Source organism: Bombina bombina, chromosome 6 (assembly GCF_027579735.1).
Source record: "Bombina bombina isolate aBomBom1 chromosome 6, aBomBom1.pri, whole genome shotgun sequence".
NCBI lineage: Eukaryota > Metazoa > Chordata > Amphibia > Anura > Bombinatoridae > Bombina > Bombina bombina.
This window is the reverse complement of record NC_069504.1, coordinates 429,979,854-429,999,290: the sequence shown is the minus strand read 5'-3', so window position 1 is coordinate 429,999,290 and position 19,437 is coordinate 429,979,854. Positions and strand designations below refer to the sequence as shown.

Sequence of the window (19,437 nt, the reverse complement as noted above, 5' to 3'; positions counted from 1 at the left end):
ATGGCAAATCGCAGGGACGCACAGGATCGATTAGTTTTATTTAGTGGACGATGTGTACAAGCTCAGGATGACGTCAGGGGTGGAGGGCTCCGGCGCCCATCTCAAAATGGCCGAAGGTGAACTTGTAAGTAATTTAACTTTCACAACATAATTCTATCAACATTGGGATACTGTTTGCAGTACTAATCATTGCAAGCAATATCTAAATACATTTTTTGGGCTGATTTGCCCTTTAACCCTTTTAAAACTTAGAAAGATTGGACTGCCTGCTTGTTACTGAACCCTACATTGCAGATTGACCATTCTACTGCTTAAACCTTTTGATACTCGGAAAGATTGGACTGCCTGCATGTTACTGAAACCTGCATTGCCTAGTGACTATTCTTTTGCTTAACCCTTTGATTCTCAGAAACATTGGAAAGCCTCTTATCACTGACATGCCTGGTGAGCATTTCTTTTATTTTTGTATTTCTCAGGCGCATAGTACTGTCTGCTTACTTCTGAACCCTTCACGGGCCTGTGACCTTTGCAGCTTGTGGTGTCAACTGTTACTGTACTTCCTCATTCCTACCACTACCCCCCCCCCACCTTTGCATATGTTTAGCCAATGTAAAACACCTTATTGTACAACAATACAATAACATAAATTATGCTTACCAGATCATTTCCTTTCCTTCTGTACAGGGAGAGTCCACAGCTGCATTCATTACTTGTGGGAATACTGAACCTGGCCACCAGGAGGAGGCAAATACACCACAGCCAAAGGCTTAAATACCTCCCCCACTTCCCTCATCCCCCAGTCATTCTGCCGAGGGAACAAGGAACAGTAGGAGAAATATCAGGGTGAAAAAGGTGCCAGAAGAAACAAGATAAAATTTAGGGCTGCCCATCGGAGAATGTAGGTGGGAGCTGTGGACTCTCCCTGTACAGAAGGAAAGACAATTATCTGGTAAGCATAATTTATGTTTTCCTTCTTAATACAGGGAGAGTCCACAGCTGCATTCATTACTTGTGGGATATTATACCCAAGCTACAGAGGACACTGAATGCTAACGGTAGGGCAAAAGGAGAGGCGGCTCCCATCTGACGGCACCAGAGCCTGAAAAAAAAAACATTCTCCCGAAGGCTGCTTCAACAGAAGCAAAAAAAGGAAAAACAAAAACTCGTTGGAAAAAGAAAGTAAGGAGGACCAAGTAGCCGCCAAACAATCAGATCCATAGAGATCTCATGCCAGAGACCCCAGATGACGTCACTGCTCTCTAATTGAGCTGTAAACCTCTGAGGAGGCTTGCGTCCCGCTGTCTCCTATGTCAAGCGGAAAACACACCTCAACTAAAATTAAGGAAGTCAACAATGCCTTTTGACCCTTGCGCTTCCCAGATACAAATATTCAACTGAGTAATCTGTCTATTCTTATGTAGACTGAAAAAGACATCAAGGCACGATTCCATAAAAAGAGAAAACCTTTCCCCTCTAGAGAAGGAATAGGACATATAAAAAATAAAAAAAAGACCACCATCTCTCGATTGAAGTCACAAATAGACACAACCTTAGGACGAAAAAACTAACTAGGTTCATAGAACAGCCTTATTATAGAGGAAACCACTTATTGCAAGGTTGCAACACAGAGACTATTGCATGTAGAAGCAATTTACAGACGGAGTAGATCATTGAAGATAAAATTCAAAACCACCTCCTGCATAGGTACAAACGTAGCCTGATGTAACCCCCTAAAAATAAGATCTAAGCTCCAAGAAGGAGCATCAGATTGACTCACCGTCCTGAACGCAGTCAGAGCCGTAGCAAAAAAAAAACTGTACGCCCTGAAGGTTAACAAACCTCTAAAGCAGAAGAAACAACCAGGGCCTAGAAAACTGTCCCAACAAGAAATTAGCTAAGAAGGCCCTTCTCCAGATCATCCTGGAGGAAACAAAGGGAACCCTGGCAGGCCAGAATAGAGTGCCAGCATGAATCTTGTTCTTCTCGACAGAAGGGGTCCTCCACACCTATCCCTGAAGATCACACTCAAAGTGGATCGCTGACAACGAAACCAAACTAGAGATACTACCCTCTAAGCAGGAGAATCTATCTTTCTCAGATAGAGATCTAATCTACTGTGAGAAAAAGGGCTGACTAGAATCCATACACTGGGACGAACCCAGAAGACCAAACCCTCAAAGTAAATTGCTTGCATGAGGAACCATAAGGATAATCGGGAGGGAATCTCCTGAATCCACAGTCCCCCAAACAGACAGCCTTGCGATTTAAGTCAAACCCCCCCCCCCGGGAAAGCTAAGAGAAATGTCCCTCAGGACAGGGAGATCTGGACAAGGACACTGGAGAGCGATTCTCCCAACCGGTATTCCAGGTAAATCTGATAAGACAGATTCAAAACAGCGACATGCTCGATGTCTCGGCCTCGCTTGAGATGAGACCTGTCAAAGGAAAGAAGCCCAAGAAGGGCCCCAGGACAAAAAACATCACCCCCCACCACAGAGCCAGTGATTGCCTGAAGGGGGTCTGGAGGGAACAACCTGATGAAGTTCTAACTTCAAAAGATCTAAGGAAAAAATCTTCCTGTCTGTAAAGACCAATTTTGCATCCAGGGATCAATCTTTGCGCCTATACCAGAGAACTCTGGTCTAGATCTGTCTCTGAGGATCGAAGAAGACAGATGAAAATCTCTACAAGTCTAAATGACGATGGTAAGTAACCCAGAATCGCAAGACCAGGGCGCTACTGATAATTCTGGAATCAGGATAATGCCAAGTTAAATCCCAGATCCCCCCCAAAAAAAACTAGGATCAGAAACGAGGTTTACTGGAAGAGATGGTCTAAAGAAACCGGATTATACCCAAAAAGAGGAATGAACAAGGAAAGATATCCTTCTCGACAGTGATCCTGCCGAGTTCCTCCCGAACAAAAAGGTAGAGAGAACCTTATATTCTCCCCCAAAAATAAGGAGACCTGATAAGCTCTGCTTAAGTACCATAGAACATAAATAGGATGAGAGACCCCTCTCTTTATTGGACCATGAAACAACAGTGGTATGAAAATATTCTCACACTGCGATAGGTACAGGGACAATGACTCCAAATGTCACCTGAAAAGCTTCCCTCTCTCTGCCGAAAGACAAATTCAAGAGAAGAAAAACTGCCCAGAAAAAGCTGGATGTGAAGCCCAACTCCAGCCTCTAGGACCCCTGGATCCTATATGATTCAGAATCAAGCGCCCATCCAACATAGTACCTAAAACAGGTCCTTCCTGTCATCTAGGTTAAATGGAACTGCTCTGCCTGGACTTAACCGGAGTAGCTCAGGTCAACCCGGAAATAACTCCTTTTCTCGAGTAGAAGGAAAGAGTAGGCTTATCCGACATATCTGACAGAGCAACTCAAGGACTAAACAGAAAATTCAAGCTTACGCTAGAAGGCTGAGAATAATACAGTTAATGAAGTATAAGCTCCATGGCTTAAATCCGTCTCGAACATTTTAAGGGAACCATCACCTCGAACTGAGACCGAGATGCTTCCACAGGAAGTCTCCAGAAATTGCGACAACCGTTGTCCTATCTGATATCCCATATGACAAAACGTCTTCCTAAAAAGAGTTTCTACAACAACCAAAAGCTCTAAACAAAAAACTATCCTGAAACAGAATACAAAAAGAAAATAGGCAAGCGCACAAAAAGCGATAGCCAAGAAGGAATGTGCAAAAGCAGGTCCTGTCTGTCAAACGACACAAACCCCCCCTATAGAGCTCAGAAATGGTATTCTAAAATATATATATATATATATATATATATATATATATATATATATATATATATATAAATATACATACATACACGAGAAGGAATAGGATCTCCATCATTCTCCCCCCGTCTAATCAAGATCGCTATCTGATTTAGAGGACTGCGATTCGACTGACGGATCAGTACTAGGAATCTCTAACATCGCCAAAACTTCTCTCAGAAGCAAGCGCAGGCATGCCAATCTAAATTTTAATGCTAAATCCTCTTCAGTCAGAAGAATCAAATCAGTAGTCTCTGACCCTGGAGGTCCTACCTCTGAAGCCTCAGAGGGAACCGCATCCCTAGATGACTGATAGGATACAATCGTCAATTTACACGACGGTCCCTGGGCAGGAGTGCCTGGATTAATCCTTCACTTGCACGTAGCAGGGAGAGGCAAAATCCCTAAGGCCATAGAGATGGCCATGCGGAACTGCGCAGTAACATCTGGTGGAAAAAAGCTTCCTTAAGGCGAAGGATCAGCGGTACCTGGAGAAACTGCATGTGTAGAACAGAAGATTCTAGGGAACACACCTCACGGGACGAGGAATCCTCAGAGGCGGACGGCTCAGTGGTCTCTAACATCTCAACATTGGTTGATAAGAACACCCTGTTGCGGCATACGGAACATAATTGAGAGGGCTGGACTACCCGGGCCTCTTCACAATATACACAGGTATCAAATTCTGTATTAGAGGGATACCCCTCTAAATTATCAGAATCCTCCATAACTCATCTAATTTAAATTATAGAAAACAATTACTGGCACCTTATACCCCCAATGGCTGGGGCAATCACCACCTCCTATGACCCAGACAGATAGAGAAACTCGCTCCTCTCCTCAGACACTCGGTCAGGAAAAGGAAATGGAAAAAAAAGGAAAAAAAAAAGTGTGCCAGCTTAAAAAAACGGCGCAGCTCTCAAATATGAATAATAAAAATAACCTGTACGTTCCATATCAGCCTATGAGCCCAAACATCTCCTACACATAAAGCAGCCAAAATCACATGACAAATATGATTAAAAACCCCACTGTTCAATAATCCCCCTCAGGGGATATTAACCCTTGTATTTCATAAAGATAAAAGGAGTCCCACTGTGACCCTGTCTTCTATCGTTAACATATGTAGAAAAAAATGAAACAATCTTACCGGAATCTATGCCGTGGAACAGAAAACACGGCCCTTCATGTTTGACAGACTGTAGCATTGCTTCTGACATGGACTTGAGTGAAGAAAAGCAGGCAGCAAAACTTGTCAACGCTGATTGCTTGGGAGCTGTTAATATGAGTCTGGATTGTTTCACAGAAAGACTCTCCCTGCATCTCCAGACTCTAACTTTCATTAATGCTCTCACTGAGAGGCTGACAAGACTACTTAAAACTCCAGTCCCATCTCGAAGGGTAGATACCCTTCCTAAGGAACTACTTTATTCTGACACTTCTCTGCCAACCTCCTGTGACGAAAGGCAAAGAATGACTGGAGGATGAGGAAAGTGGGGGAGGTATTTAAGCCTTTGGCTGAGGTGTCTTTGCCTCCTCCTGGTGGCCAGGTTCAGTATTCTCACAAGTAATGAATGCAGCTGTGGACTCTCCCTGTATTAAGAAGGAAATAGCTCCCTACAAATCGTAAATCTTTGGTATGTGTAAATTACCTTAAAAACTTTATTTTCTCTGTCTTCCATTTTGATAAGAAAAGTGTCATCTGCATTGTTTGCTCAGGTCTTGTTTGATCCTACTGCAATTTATGACCTTTTCTAATTAGGATCATGTGACTGTTATTACCTTTAAATTGTATACCCTTAGCTTGTTACATCAAGCTTGCTTGTGAGATCAGTGCAGCATGTGTAGTTCTCTAAGTGTGTTAGTTCATAAGTGTAGGGAGTTATAACAAGGGAGTTAGACAAAAAAGAGTGGTCATCACAGAAACAAGTGCATTTAAATCTCCCTAAATTAACTGCAAACATGCTACACTTTCTAATGTCTGCATTAACCTTTCCCTTCCTTCTCCATAAAGTCACAGCTCCTCTTTTCACAAACAGCACTCAGACAATTCATATGTCTCCTTCTCTTCTACCTTCCCCCCCTCAACAACACATATGAACTCTATTCCTATCTCACATCCCTTATCCAGCCATGCTTTACTGATTCTAAACTTAAACACTTGCATAAGACTCATTCTCATCTCCTTTCCCTCAGTATATTTCTTCTTCTTGCAGCTGGGGATGTCTCACCTAACCCAGGTCCACCCTCTGCTTTCCTCAATTCACTACCCCAAATGACACCTCATACACCTTGCCCACGTAACCCTCTAAACCTCATTAACTGCACTTCTGTTAGTACACCCCAATTCTCTTGTGCCCTATGGAATGCACGCTCTGTATGCAATAAGCTTACATCTATTCACAACCTATTTATTTTACGTTCACTTAAACTGTTAGACCTCACTGAAACTTGGCTTTCCTCCTCTAACACAACTGCTGTAGCCTCTCTGTCCTATGGCGGCCTGCACTTCAGTCACACTCCCAGACCAGGAGACAAACAAGGAGGGGGAGTAGGAATTTTCCTGTCTCCACAAAGAACCTTTCACTGCATTCCTTCACCCTCCTCTCTTTCCTTCATCTTTTGAAGTTCATGCTATCCGCCTCTTCTCCCCTGTAGCTCTTCGTGTTGCAGTTATCTATCGTCCCCCTGGCCCAGCATCACAATTTCTGGACATCTGTGAAGCCTGGCTTACACATTTTCTCTCTTGTTATATCCCTTCTCTCATCTTAGGGGACTTCAACATACCCGTTGATAATCCTAACATTCCTGCTGCCTCTAAACTTCAATCCCTTACCACCTCTTTTGGCCTGTCCCAGTGGACAACATCTCCAACCCACTGTGAAGGCAACTCCATAGACCCTTCACTAATCTCTGTGCCGTTTCCAGCTTCCTTAACTTCCTCTTTCCTCTCTCTGACTACCATCTACTAACCTTCTCTCTTACTCTACCTGCTACATCTTTGCAAGCCCCCAAGAAACTGCTACCTTGCAGGAATTCAAATGACTTGGATCTCACAGACTTTTCCACTCAACTGAATCCTCTACTCTCCAACATTTCATTCCTCTCTTGCCCAAACCTTGTGGCTTTACAGTATAATTCGGCACTAAAATCAAAGCTGCACCCTCCACTCTCCGACGTACATCAATCACTCAACGGCAACCATGGCACACCAAACAGACCAGATATCTTCAGCGATGTTCACGGGCTGCTGAACGGCAGTAGAGGAAATCACGCATCTGTGCTGATTTCCGGCATTATAAATTCATCCTTAAGTCCTACAACTCTGCGCTCAGCCTGGCCAAACAACTCAATTTCTCCTCCCTTGTATCATCTCATGCATCCAACCCCAGAAAGCTGTTCTCAACCTTTAACTCCCTTCTACGTCTGCCTGCACCCCCGCCCACTACCAACCTCACTGCTCAGATTATTGCTGATCACTTCAAAAATAAAATTTACACCATTAGGAAAGATTTCTGCACCTCACACCCCTCAAACCCAGCAATCTTATCAACCCCTTCTATTAACAAAACTCTATGCTACTTCCCTCCTGTAAGGAAGAAGTCTTTGTACTCCTATCCTTGGCTCATCTCACAACCTGCCCACTTGACCCTATTCCTTCACAACTTCTTCCTTCTCTCTCTGCTTCACTAACCCCTACCCTAACTCATCTCTTTAACCAATCTCTCACCGCTGGCACACTTCCTAATAGATTCAAGCATGCGTCAATCATACCAATCCTAAAAAAGCCCTCGCTTGACCCCTTCTAACTATCGACCGGTCTCCTTATTTCCCTTTGCTTCAAAATAATTGGAATGACTGGTCTATAATCGGCTAACTCAATTTCTCACAACTAACTCCTTACTTGATCCACTACAATCTGGTTTCCGCCCTAAACACTCAACAGAAACCGCTCTTACTAAAGTAACAAATGAACTGTTATCAGCTAAAGCAAAAGGCCACTACTAATTCTTCTTGACCTGTCCGCTGCCTTTGACACAGTTGACCATCCTCTCCCCCTAAAAATACTACATTAAATTGGCATCTGAGACACAGCCCTCTCCTGGTTTGCCTCATATCTCTCAAAACGCTCGTTTTCAGTTTCCTTTAACAACATATCTTGTGATCCTATGCCTCTCTCAGGTGGAGTACCGCAAAGCTCTGTCACTTATAGCCTCCTTTGGATTCCAGTACCACTTATATGCTGATGATACCCAAATCTATCTTTCCTCTCCTGATATCTCTCCCTCCTTACTCAACCAGATTTCCAATTGCCTCTCTGCAATTTCCTCTTGGATATCTTCACACTACCTCCAACTCAATCTGTCTAAAACTGAGCTGCTTCTTATTCTCCCCTCTTCGAGACATCCAACACCTGACATTTCTCTGACGGTCAGAGACTCTATTCTCAACACCTCACCCCAGGTCCGCTGTCTTGGGGTTACACTTGACTCAGAACTCACATTCAACCCACATATACAAGCACTTAACAAATCCTGTCGTTCACACCTACGCAACATTTCCAGAATTCGTCCCTTCCTTACTCAAAAAACTACAAAAATACTTGTTCATGCCCACACACATTGATTATTGCAATCTACTTCTAAATGGCCTTCCAAAACACCGCCTCTCCTCCCTCCAATCTATTATGAATGCTTCTGCTAGACTCATCCACCTAAGTTACCGATCTACATCAGCTGCTCCGCTCTGCCAGTCTCTACACTGGATCCCCATACACTCCAGAATACAATTTAAAGTATTATCCCTAACTTACAAAGCACTCAACAGTCTAACTCCCAAATATTTTTCCTTTCTCATCGTGAAATATTCCCTATCCCGTCCTCTTCGATCAACCTCTGACCTACGTCTCTCCACTCCTGTTATCTCTACGTCCCACTCCCGTCTTCAAGACTTTGCAGCTCCTGTCCTTTGGAACTCTCTACCCTGCTCCATAAGACTGTCTCCAACCTTGTATAGCTTCAGATGCTCATTGAAAACCCACCTATTCAGAGAGGCTTACTATAGCTCATCCTAACCAAGCTAATACATGAACTGCCTGACTCACTGCTGCAACTACAACCTATGTGACAAGCTACCCCCAACCTTATGTTTGTACACCCTAAACCTGTAGACTGTGAGCTCTCTCGAGCAGGGCCCTCTTCCTCCTGTACTAGATTTATTTAGTTTTGAATTTTATCACAAATCCTTGTCATTGTATACCCCTATCACTGTACCCAGCGCTACAGAATTTGGCGGAGCTATACAAATAAATGATAATAATAATAATAATTGTATAGTATTTTTTTATATTGTTTTTGTTATATACCATAAATTAACAAAAATAAGTGCATAGCAATTAGCAACATCAACTAAGACAACAGCTGGACAGAAAAAGGAAGTTGTTGAACTGAGAGAAAGCAGAGATTGTTGACATTAATGTGAGGTCATAGCATACCTGAAAAAATTGTTTTATAATTATCATCTCTCATCTATATTTCTCCACTCCCTTCTCTCTTTAATCTCTCTTTCTACCCCCTCCCTCCTCTCTCTCAGGCCATATCTGCTCTTAACACTCTCACCCCTCTCATATCTCTTCACTCTTTTATTTTTCTCCACTCTTCCTTAACGTTATCTTTTTCTCCACTTTTACTTTTCCTCTTCAATCTCTCTCTGCCTCTGTTTACCCTCTCAGAAGTAACAGTCTAAGCACTAATGGAGTCCCTATAGCTCTAGATGAATAACAAAGCCTTGCCCTTTCATGGATATATAAATATATAAAAAGGGATAAATATCCCTTTAGATAATATTTGTAGACACTCACTCACTAACTTTCACTCGCCACTGTTAAATTTCCACTCGCCAATGGCTAGTGGAAATTTTGAGCCCTGTATATGTGTGTGTATATGTATGAGTATTTAATCATATACCAAACATGGCAATAATAATACTTGTTTAAGTGACAAAAACATTTAACATAATATAATCACTGTATTTTCTCAATTGGTTGGTATTAAAAAATAAATGTAGAATATAAAAAAATATTAAAAAAAAAACACAACAAAACCGAAATAAAGTGCTAATTTTTGAAAACTGTCTCTTATCTCAATGCATTTAACTGAGATAACGGGCAGTCTGCAGAGGCTTAGATACAAGGTAATCACAGAGGTAAAAAGGTATATTAATATAACTGTGTTAATTATGCAAAACTGGGGAAAGGGTATCTTTTTAAAAATTATACATATATGTGACAACACAGCCAGACACAACAACGCGTCATACAATATTAAAGGATCCTATTCGTGCTCATCTGCTAATGTGGTGTACATGATACAGTGTACAGCGTGTGACAGAGGTTGCTACATTGGATAAACTGGCCTAAAGCTGCATCTCTGAATGAATCTACACAGACACTAGATCAAAAACCACAAGGAAAATGAATATTGTACCCCTGTTGGTCATCACTTCACCCAGACTGGTCACTCCATCCTTAACCTCAGGATTAAAATTCTTAAAGGGAATTTCAAAGACTCTCATGAACGAAAGACGTTTGAGATGAAAATGATCACACATTTCAATACCAGAAATGAAGGACTTAATGTAGACTCTGGCTTTCTCACACACTACCATAACTTTCTATAATCTCTCATCTTATTGTCCTATATTGGTTTCTTTTTCCTTTTGTTTTCTCTCTCATCTGGCCTATTTACTCTCCTCTGTTTATTTACTCTTTCTGGCTATTCTCAGCTATTTTCTCCTTCAGGCACATTCTCTGCTTTTATGACCCCCCTCTCACCCCCCTCCCTTCCATTTGTTGTATGTGATGGGTATCTATATCAGAATGATCAGTATTGCTTTAGGAAGAGAGGAAAACTCTGGAAAGCTTGTCTTTTAAATATTATGTTAGTCCAATAAAAAAAAGTATCACTGCATACTGCAATACTTTGTTTTTTGAGCATCTATCTACTGGACTAACACGGCTACTCCAATCTTCACTATTTTATATATATATATATATATATATATATATATATAGTTAGCTAAAAAAAAATTCTAAAATGCTCAGCCTTTATTTTTCATTTTTTTTAATGGTACTTTCTAACATGAATGGTAACAGACTAGTTTTACAATTGCACTAGGACAAGGAATGTAGTTTTGTTCAATGGATATAATTCATAAAAGTAAAATCAATATAGTAACTAATGTTAGAGCTACAAAGAACATTTTAGGAAGTATAATGAATTCCATACCTGCCCCATGGTTATTATTTTAGCTGAATAGGTGCTCACTGGCAGTGCTGTGTGTCTCTCTCTGCTGCAGTATGAGACTGTGGTAACCGTTTTCCTGCCCACTGGAAATTGTGCAGCATTCTAAAATGTTCCCGGTGTCCAGAATTCAGATCTATGGTTAAAATTATAAAATGTCCCCCAAATGCCACTAAAATCATTGTGGTATTGTGGTACCTGGCCCATAGCCTGGACACTCCGGTTATATAGCTATTCCATAATCTGTTGTAATGTACTATGTAATCATTTTTCCTGCCTTTATGTAACAGCAAAGAGAACGAATATTTTATGAGCAAACTAGACAGTTGAAACAGGCATACAGGGGACTTCCGGTAGAGGCTATCTTAGTGGTCACAAAAAAATTGTCTCCAGAGAAGGTCTGCTTAATTTGTCAAACATATCTGTTTTGATGCAGTACTAGTAAAGATATTCAGCATTTAAATGTGTTAGAAGATATCACGCATCGAACGATATAATAATTTTGGAGATCGGTGACCTCACAACGGAGAATAGTAAGCAGCAAGGGCCTGCATCATGTAAGATTGGGGCAGGTCTCAGCGGCAAGGCATCACCAAGTTAACCCTCAGCTGCAACCCCCCTCTCTACACGAGAGGCTACCCATGCAACTTTGTGGAGTGTAGCATCATGTTGGATCTTTGCAGAGGTTTAATAAAGAGATTGGATACTCCAGATATGTACAGTGCTACGAATAAGGCGGAAGAGGTCATGTGGGAGCGGAGCCTGCAATCTCTAATTAATCTGCATTTTTTTAACTTGGAGCTAAGTTTAAAGGCGGCGATGGCTTCAATAAAGCCAGCAGCTATACAGAAGCCGACAACCCCTAATACAAAGAAACCAGAAGCCATGGAATCTACTACTGCGACTCCTGCGTCTGAGAAGCCAATACCAATCACCCCAGTGAAAGCTGCAGAGGAAAATTCAGGGACTACTCTATCATGCACAAGAAACTATGCTCCGCAACAGGAACCTTTGCTACGAAATTACCCTCCAGATCCGTACGAATGTTTCAAAGAGAAGACTTCATTACGCAGTTCGGAAGCTCAATCAGTATTCATAATACAAGACCCTGGCTTCTTATGGCCCACAGACCTTGAACTGGTAAAAAAAAATGCTGCAGACCGTGGGTTAATCTATACATATCCTTCTGCAGCAAGCCTGGGCAAGACAGTAGTCGTTTTTAAGAACTGCTGATTGAAGGACTTTTGTACGTGCACACTGGAAACAGGATCGCTTTTGTGTATTCAAAGATCACATTTTCATGAGTGTCATAGCTAAGTGAACTCACTCAGAATTTTTCCCCTAAAGGTGCTCTTGGTCCGAGCCCTTACTACAGTCTGGGGATTTCAGATACAAAAACATCTCCCTGATCAGCTACAGCCGAAAGTTTTGTTTTAAAATACTCAGGTTATTACTGGCTTAACTCATTTAAGGTTTAAATGTAAAATGTTCAACTCCTAACACACGCATGCATGTATGGACTACCATGAGATTACACACTGATAGTAAATTTATAGTTATGCCAGCTGCCTGCGGCCGGGGCAGCCTGGATTATATTTTCTTATGTGTGACCCATCACAAGAGAAGTAGTTGCAGAGGGAAATCCAGCACTAAAGTTAGTGTTTAACCATTAAAATAGGCTATATTCTAGCTAGAGATTCATTAGCTACCCCTCATTGATTTTTATAGTACTGACATTTCGGAGTTAATTGTAGTAATAGATGACTGTAATAATTTAAATACTAAAAAAAAAAAATATTTTATAATAATAAATATACCTTATACCCTGAGCTTAGCATAAGACTTATCTAGCTGGCTGTTTATCTGAAGTGTCTCCTTCGCATAGTCTTTTCAGGAAATGATATCCTCGCATTTACCTCTATGAATGACAGCTTTTGGCTTGAGAATTTTAGAGTTAACTTGTTTTATTCCTTACTTCCTTCATACTACTAAAGGGTTGCTTCCCTGTCCCTAACCACTAATGTCTAAAAGCACATAAGTTGATTAATCTCCACAAGTGGGTATTGCAGGGTGCTGCCTTAAAAGCTTAACCCAGGTCTTCTGCCTCTCAACGACTTATGTTTGTCCTGTAGTTTACAGACAGAGTTTGTAGTAACTAGAGATCTCAATATGTAAATTTTATGTTTAAGATCCGTTAACTCTTTTTCTCTTATACTAGACACTCGCATAAATTAGTCACATAAGTGGCCTTTCCATGCTATATCATTATTCTCTCATATTCTATGTTAATAGTTAGACTAGGCCCAAAAGTGGCCTACTGAGTTTCAAGAGAGATGCCTTAAGTTCACGCTTCCCTTTCCAGACCATTAAAGCTTAGGTAAGGCCCAAAAGTGGCCTAATGAAATCCATAAGGGAAATTATAATTAGAAGGGGAATTATTTATGATACTATAGCCATGTGTACTGATAATTGATGTGCTGCCTTATATTTTTGTATCACATAATTATTAAGCAGAATTTGTATTCCCCTTCATTGGAACATTAGCTCGTATAGACCCACAAAACTTCTAAGAGGGTTCAAAAGTGGCCCTATATTATCAAATATCCTCCTTTCTCTTTCAATTTTAATATAGTAATGAAAGCCCAAACGTGGCTTTAGTTTGCCAAAGGAGGTGACATATCCATTAACGTTTAATTAAATACAGGTTTCAACTACATAGGTCACAGATATCTATATAATTTAGTTATTTATCGCTTAAGACTTAGACATTGTTTCACCTGCTGTGAAATTAACAATGTGCAAGTGATTTGTTTTTCGTTCTTTTTTTGAGTCTTAAAAATCTGTAAAACTTTGATATTTCTGTATTTAATATTGATCTTTTGTATTTAGGCTCTGCAATGTCTAGGTGATATGATCCTCTATGTATCTTGACCTCAAAATTTGTGTTATGTTCTTGCCTTTGTATTACTTGAAAAACCTAATAGAAATTATTTAAAAAAAGAAGAAAAAAAAAAGAAAACAGGCATACAGTCTTTAAGAAAAATGCAAACAGCCGAAAATTTTCAGAATGTGAGAATATTTGCTACGTGATTATTAATAATCAGCAAATCACCTCTTTGTACAATTTTATTATGGTCATGAGAATGTTATTAAAATGATTTAACTTTGATATCATTGCTAAAGTATTAAAGCTTTCTGTATTCTTAATATTGCTATAAAAAGTACTTTGCTAGTGGTAATAAATTTGAAAACACATCCTTGGTAGTTATTGAAAAAAACAAGTTTCATACAATGTGATATGTGAAATATTAAAACAAACTACCATGTTGAAACTGAAATAAATAGAATGTACAAATATAAAGATATCAAACTGTGTAAAATCAGTAGATACAGAAGACTCTGTCTAGAGTTTGTTCACAGTGTATTGGTAACAAATATTTGCAGAAATAACAATAAGGCGATACTCTTTAATAAAATGCTGCAAACAAATGTATAACCATGTAACAAGTGAGCCATACCAAGCCCTGTGGTTGCAAAATCCGATGACAAACAGCTGTTCAGTCGGAGTTTGCAACCACGTCACGGTTGCACATTCTGACAGGTCCGTGCTTGGAAATCAAGGAATTCAATGTATGTTTTAGGAGCGTGAGTTGCACATGTGCAACCCGTCGGATTGTGAGTAACGACATCACTGGAAGTGACGCGGTTCCACATTCAGACGGGTTTGAAGATCCGACACGACACTTGACCCATAGAAATGTAGGCATCAGCTGTTCGATCATGTGTGCGACAGTGAGACACTCACCGTGCATGTGCGAGCGCGGCCCAACAGCACGCCCGGCAGACATCACATGATCAGCTGGAGCCTGGATCAGCTGCATCAGAGGGTCAAGGATTTTAGAACGCCGGCGTGTGACAAGCACGCCACTTGAAGTCCCTATATAAGGTCGCAGAGTGATAACACTAGGCCGGTATTATATGGCAATGTTGCATATCATATGCATTAAACGGCATAATAAAATTAATAATTACACAAATAATTAATAAAATACGGTCGCGGTGGGTGGGGCTAAACTACTGAGCGGCCCACCGGCAATTGCCCACTATGCCTGAGGTTCAGTCCGGGCCTAAATGTGTTATTATAACTGTAACTGTACTTATACATGTCATATTGATGTGTTTGGTGCAACTTTTTATTTAAGCGCAACAGTTAATCAGAGATCTGAGGTTGCACTAATCGAACATCGCTCAAGCTATTGCATGTACTTTCAACTTGTAATACGCGCACTATTTCTGATACACGCAAACTGGTGCGAGAAACCAGATATCGCTCGCGTGTAACTGTTAGCGTGCCACTCATAATCTGGCCTTATAGGTCTTGTACCTTTTGAGATCTGATTAGGAGGAGGTCTGATTAGGAGGGAGCTTGTATGTTTCGAGTTGGGGCTGTAACATTATCACTAATGTATTTTCCATGAATACATACTGTGCTTTAAGCAAATCTTTTTCTCTCCTTTCCAGTTCTGCTCTTGCTTTATTTCTTTCTTCTTCTTCCATATCTAGTTTTGCTTCAAGAGCTCTCCTTTCTTCATCAATCCGTGCCTGCATTTCAGCCATTTTATCTGGAGACACCTTCTTTTTGCCTGTACGAGGAAAAAAAAAAAAAAAAAAAAAGAATAAAATAAATAACAATTAAAATAATTTCATCAGAAAACCGCAACCATTATAGGAACATTTTATAGAAACCTAACTAAATAACTTGTATCTGAAAACTGCTATATAAAACCCCCAATTGTGTTCAGAAAGAGCCTGCTTAGTTGAAAGCAAACTTACCTAAAGTTAAAAAAAAAAAAAAATTGTATTTAAAAACACTAAAATATATTATGTTTGTAAAACACAAACATCTACTTGTGCATCAAAACGTTCCCATACTGCTACTGGAATCACTCTGAGTTGGACAAACAAGCCATTTTGAACAAATATAAATAACATTCCATTATCATTAAACTACTAAAGAAAACAACTAATCTAATGATGGTCACTGTTAAGATTTCATTGAGCATATAACATAGTATTGATAACATATCAATGAGACCATATTGCAGCTTAGAAAGAGCAAGCTTAAACCCATTACACCAACCTGCTTGTTCTGGCATTAATTGGAAGGTGAAAATAAATCACAGGTAGGCAGCATTGTCATGAAGAGAGGAGAAAGAAAACATTATCACTCCATGATATGTATTAGCTCGTTGAGAGGACTATATAGTAATGTGTGTGGCCCTAAGCAGGATAGGTATGTGGAAATACAAATTTGCTTTAGATAAAAGGACATGAAACCCAACAAATGTCTCGTATGATTCAGATAGAGTATGTCATTTTACACAGGTTTCTAATTTACTTCAATTATCACATTATTTGATCTTTAGGTATCTTTTGTTGAAAAGCAGCGATGTAAGCTCGGGAGCATGCACGTACCTAGAGCACTATATGGCAGCAGATTTATAAGAATGTTATCCATTTACAAGAGCACTAGATGGCAGCACTATATCCTGTAGTGCTCCAGACACCTACCTAGGCATCTCTTCAACAAAGAATACCATGGGACAAAATAATTGTTAAATAGAATTAAAAAATGTTATACTCTGTCTGATTAACAAAAGAACATTTTTGGGTTTAATTTCCCTATTAAAAAAAACAGCAAAGTGTCTTCATATTTCCAATACTGAATCAATATAAATAGGAAATGTTACATGAATAGTAACATTAAGTTGAGGTAATTTACTAGTTACAGGGGCACATTAAGTCTTAATGGAACTAGACTTTCTTTTCACTGTTGATTAAAGGTGAATAATAATCTGTTTTAGGTATACATAATATCAAATAAAAGAGATGCTGTAAGTAACTTACTGAAAATAGTTAGTAAATGATAATTAGATAGCCGAGTATCAAAAGGTAGATTGCTAGGCAGGGTGAGTGACAAGAGCAAAGCAAGAGTGTCAATAGGATGCATGCAGTGAAAACAAGTGCTAGCAACAGAAGAACAAGTGATAGGACCAGTAGGTTAACTGGTGGACCACAGGTTTACACTTCAAATCAGACCCCTCAAACCTCTTATGAGATCATTTTACAGTTGGTATTTATTATCTTAATCAGATCTGAACTATGTTTGGATCCACCCGCTTAGGATGTTTAGAAAGGTTACGAGACCCAGTCAGACTTCTTAGTAAGCAGCAAATGTGTAACATTCAGTATTTACACATTATTGAGGCTGGAAGTATCTCATGACAAGTTTGAGAATCTCGGAACTATTTTTTTTTTGGTTACCTTACAAAAGTTCTCCGTATGGAATAAGAGTAAATAAATCCTTTTACACAAAAGTTTATCTCATAACAGTTAGTCAAAGTTTACCTTCTTCCAACTTGAAAGCTCCAAAAATAATAGAAAAGAAAACCCCTCTCCCCTCTAGATTATTCCTATCGTGCGCCAGGTAAACTTATAGTGAAGCTTAAAGGAAGTCAAAAATAAACATGCAAAACACATACACACTCAAAAATCTAAAAAAAAAGTGAAATATGTTTTCAAAGAGGGAAAAAAAGATTCTTTGTAAAGAAAAAAAAATGTCAAACAGTTTTGCTAGTAGCTTGAGAACCATACCAGAGTCTAGCGTTGTACAATTGGAAAGAAACTGGCGTGATATGAGCTACAACTACAGGTTAATAAAATCGTTTTCACCAGTCAACCAATATAAAAAATAATAAGGCTGAAATTTCAAAAAGTTGAAAATGTTGCTAACCGTTTGCTAAACTTGTTCTCCAGAATGTTCTAACTTATGGAGTAGAGTCAAATAGGATTATTTCAATAACTGCTTTTAAAAAGCAGAGTAAATATATTAAAGGATATGCTAAATTTTTACGCTTATGGTTTTACTTATTAACAAAAAGGTGGAAATACATTTGTGTTAATCATTATTGTGTAAGATCAGGGTTTCAGTAACCAGGACATGAAGATCAGGTCTCAAATATGTGAACATTGCTCTCCATATTAGGATGCTAAAATGTGTAGTCAAGAAAACGCATCTGGGCTCCATCAGCAGTTTGCCTTCACACCAATGCAGCAGAATATTTCAGGACAATACTAATTTAATTTTGTTTGAATTAGGAAAACAATTTTGTGATTCCAAAATTTCAGAAAGTAGTCTTGAACTGATTCCACTGTTCAAATAGCATGTGAGCATCAAAAGACACACAGTAAATATCTGCCAGAAACTGATATCTAAACCAAAGCAATATTAGATGCATGCATGTGCACGGTCCTACAAAGATTTACTTTTAACAAAGAATATCAAGAGAGCAAAGCAAAATGTTATAATAGAAGTAAATTGGACAGTTGTTTAAAATCACATGCTCTATCTGAATCATAAAAATAAAATTTTGACTTTACTGCCCCTTTAAACCTGCAGTACCTTTAGCCAAGTAAGAAAGAAACAACATAAGTACTGAGTCCTGTAAGGACTGTGATTAAACATCAGTTGCACCTAAAAGACAAAAACATAATTTATTCTTACCTGTCAAATTAATTAATTTCTTGGTTGTGAGAGTCCACAATACCTTACTATTGGGATTTATATCACCTGGCGATCAGGAGGAGGCAAAGACACCCTACACCAGAGCTTTAAGCATCCCACCTACTGCCCCTTCCCTTCCAGTAGTTTGTATAGCCAAGGATAGGAAGAAAGAAGTAAGAAAGACAGTAGGGTAAAGAGGTGCAAACTAGGACTGGTGCCACCAGATAAAAAAAAAGAAAAGGGTGGGTTTGTGGATTCCGATTTCTTCACAGTCAGTTTAGGTAAGAATAAATTATGCTTTCTTTCTAATAAATTATGAGTCCACGAGACTACCATCGGCAAAAAACGTGCGCAATACAGTCTTATCCTGATGGAACACAAAATAAGGCAGTTTGCAAAACGAAGCTGACAATTTTGAGACCCTCCGAGTTGATGAAATAGCCAACAAGAACAGGAATTTCCATGATAGGATCTTGATATCCAAAAAAAACTCTAAGAACCAAATTAAGACTCCATGGTGGAGAAACTGGTTTAACCACATGTCTGATTCTAACCAGAGCCTTAACAAAGGATTTAATATCAAAAAGATCAGCAAGCTTCCTGTGAAGCACAGAAATCTGGCCCTTGATAGAACTTGCCGACAAACCCTTATCAAGGCCCTTCTGAAGAAACTAAAAATTTGTGGAATTCTCACAGAATGGCAGGAGTAACCCTTCAGAGTCTAGATCAGATAAGGAGTCACAACAGAATGCTGCTGAACCTGTGACTGCTGCAATACT

The 19,437-nt window shown here is 39.5% G+C and overlaps 1 protein-coding gene across 2 annotated transcripts in view; it reads right to left on the bottom strand.

Annotated features, from left to right (window-relative positions):
• KIF3A (kinesin family member 3A) overlaps positions 1-19,437 on the bottom strand; it is a 132,564-nt gene that overhangs the window by 39,463 nt on the left and 73,664 nt on the right. For both annotated transcript variants that reach the window (XM_053717183.1, XM_053717184.1), the window contains one exon: positions 15,581-15,737. In XM_053717183.1, coding sequence (XP_053573158.1) covers positions 15,581-15,737 — 157 coding nt within the window. The remainder of the gene's footprint in view (positions 1-15,580; positions 15,738-19,437) is intronic.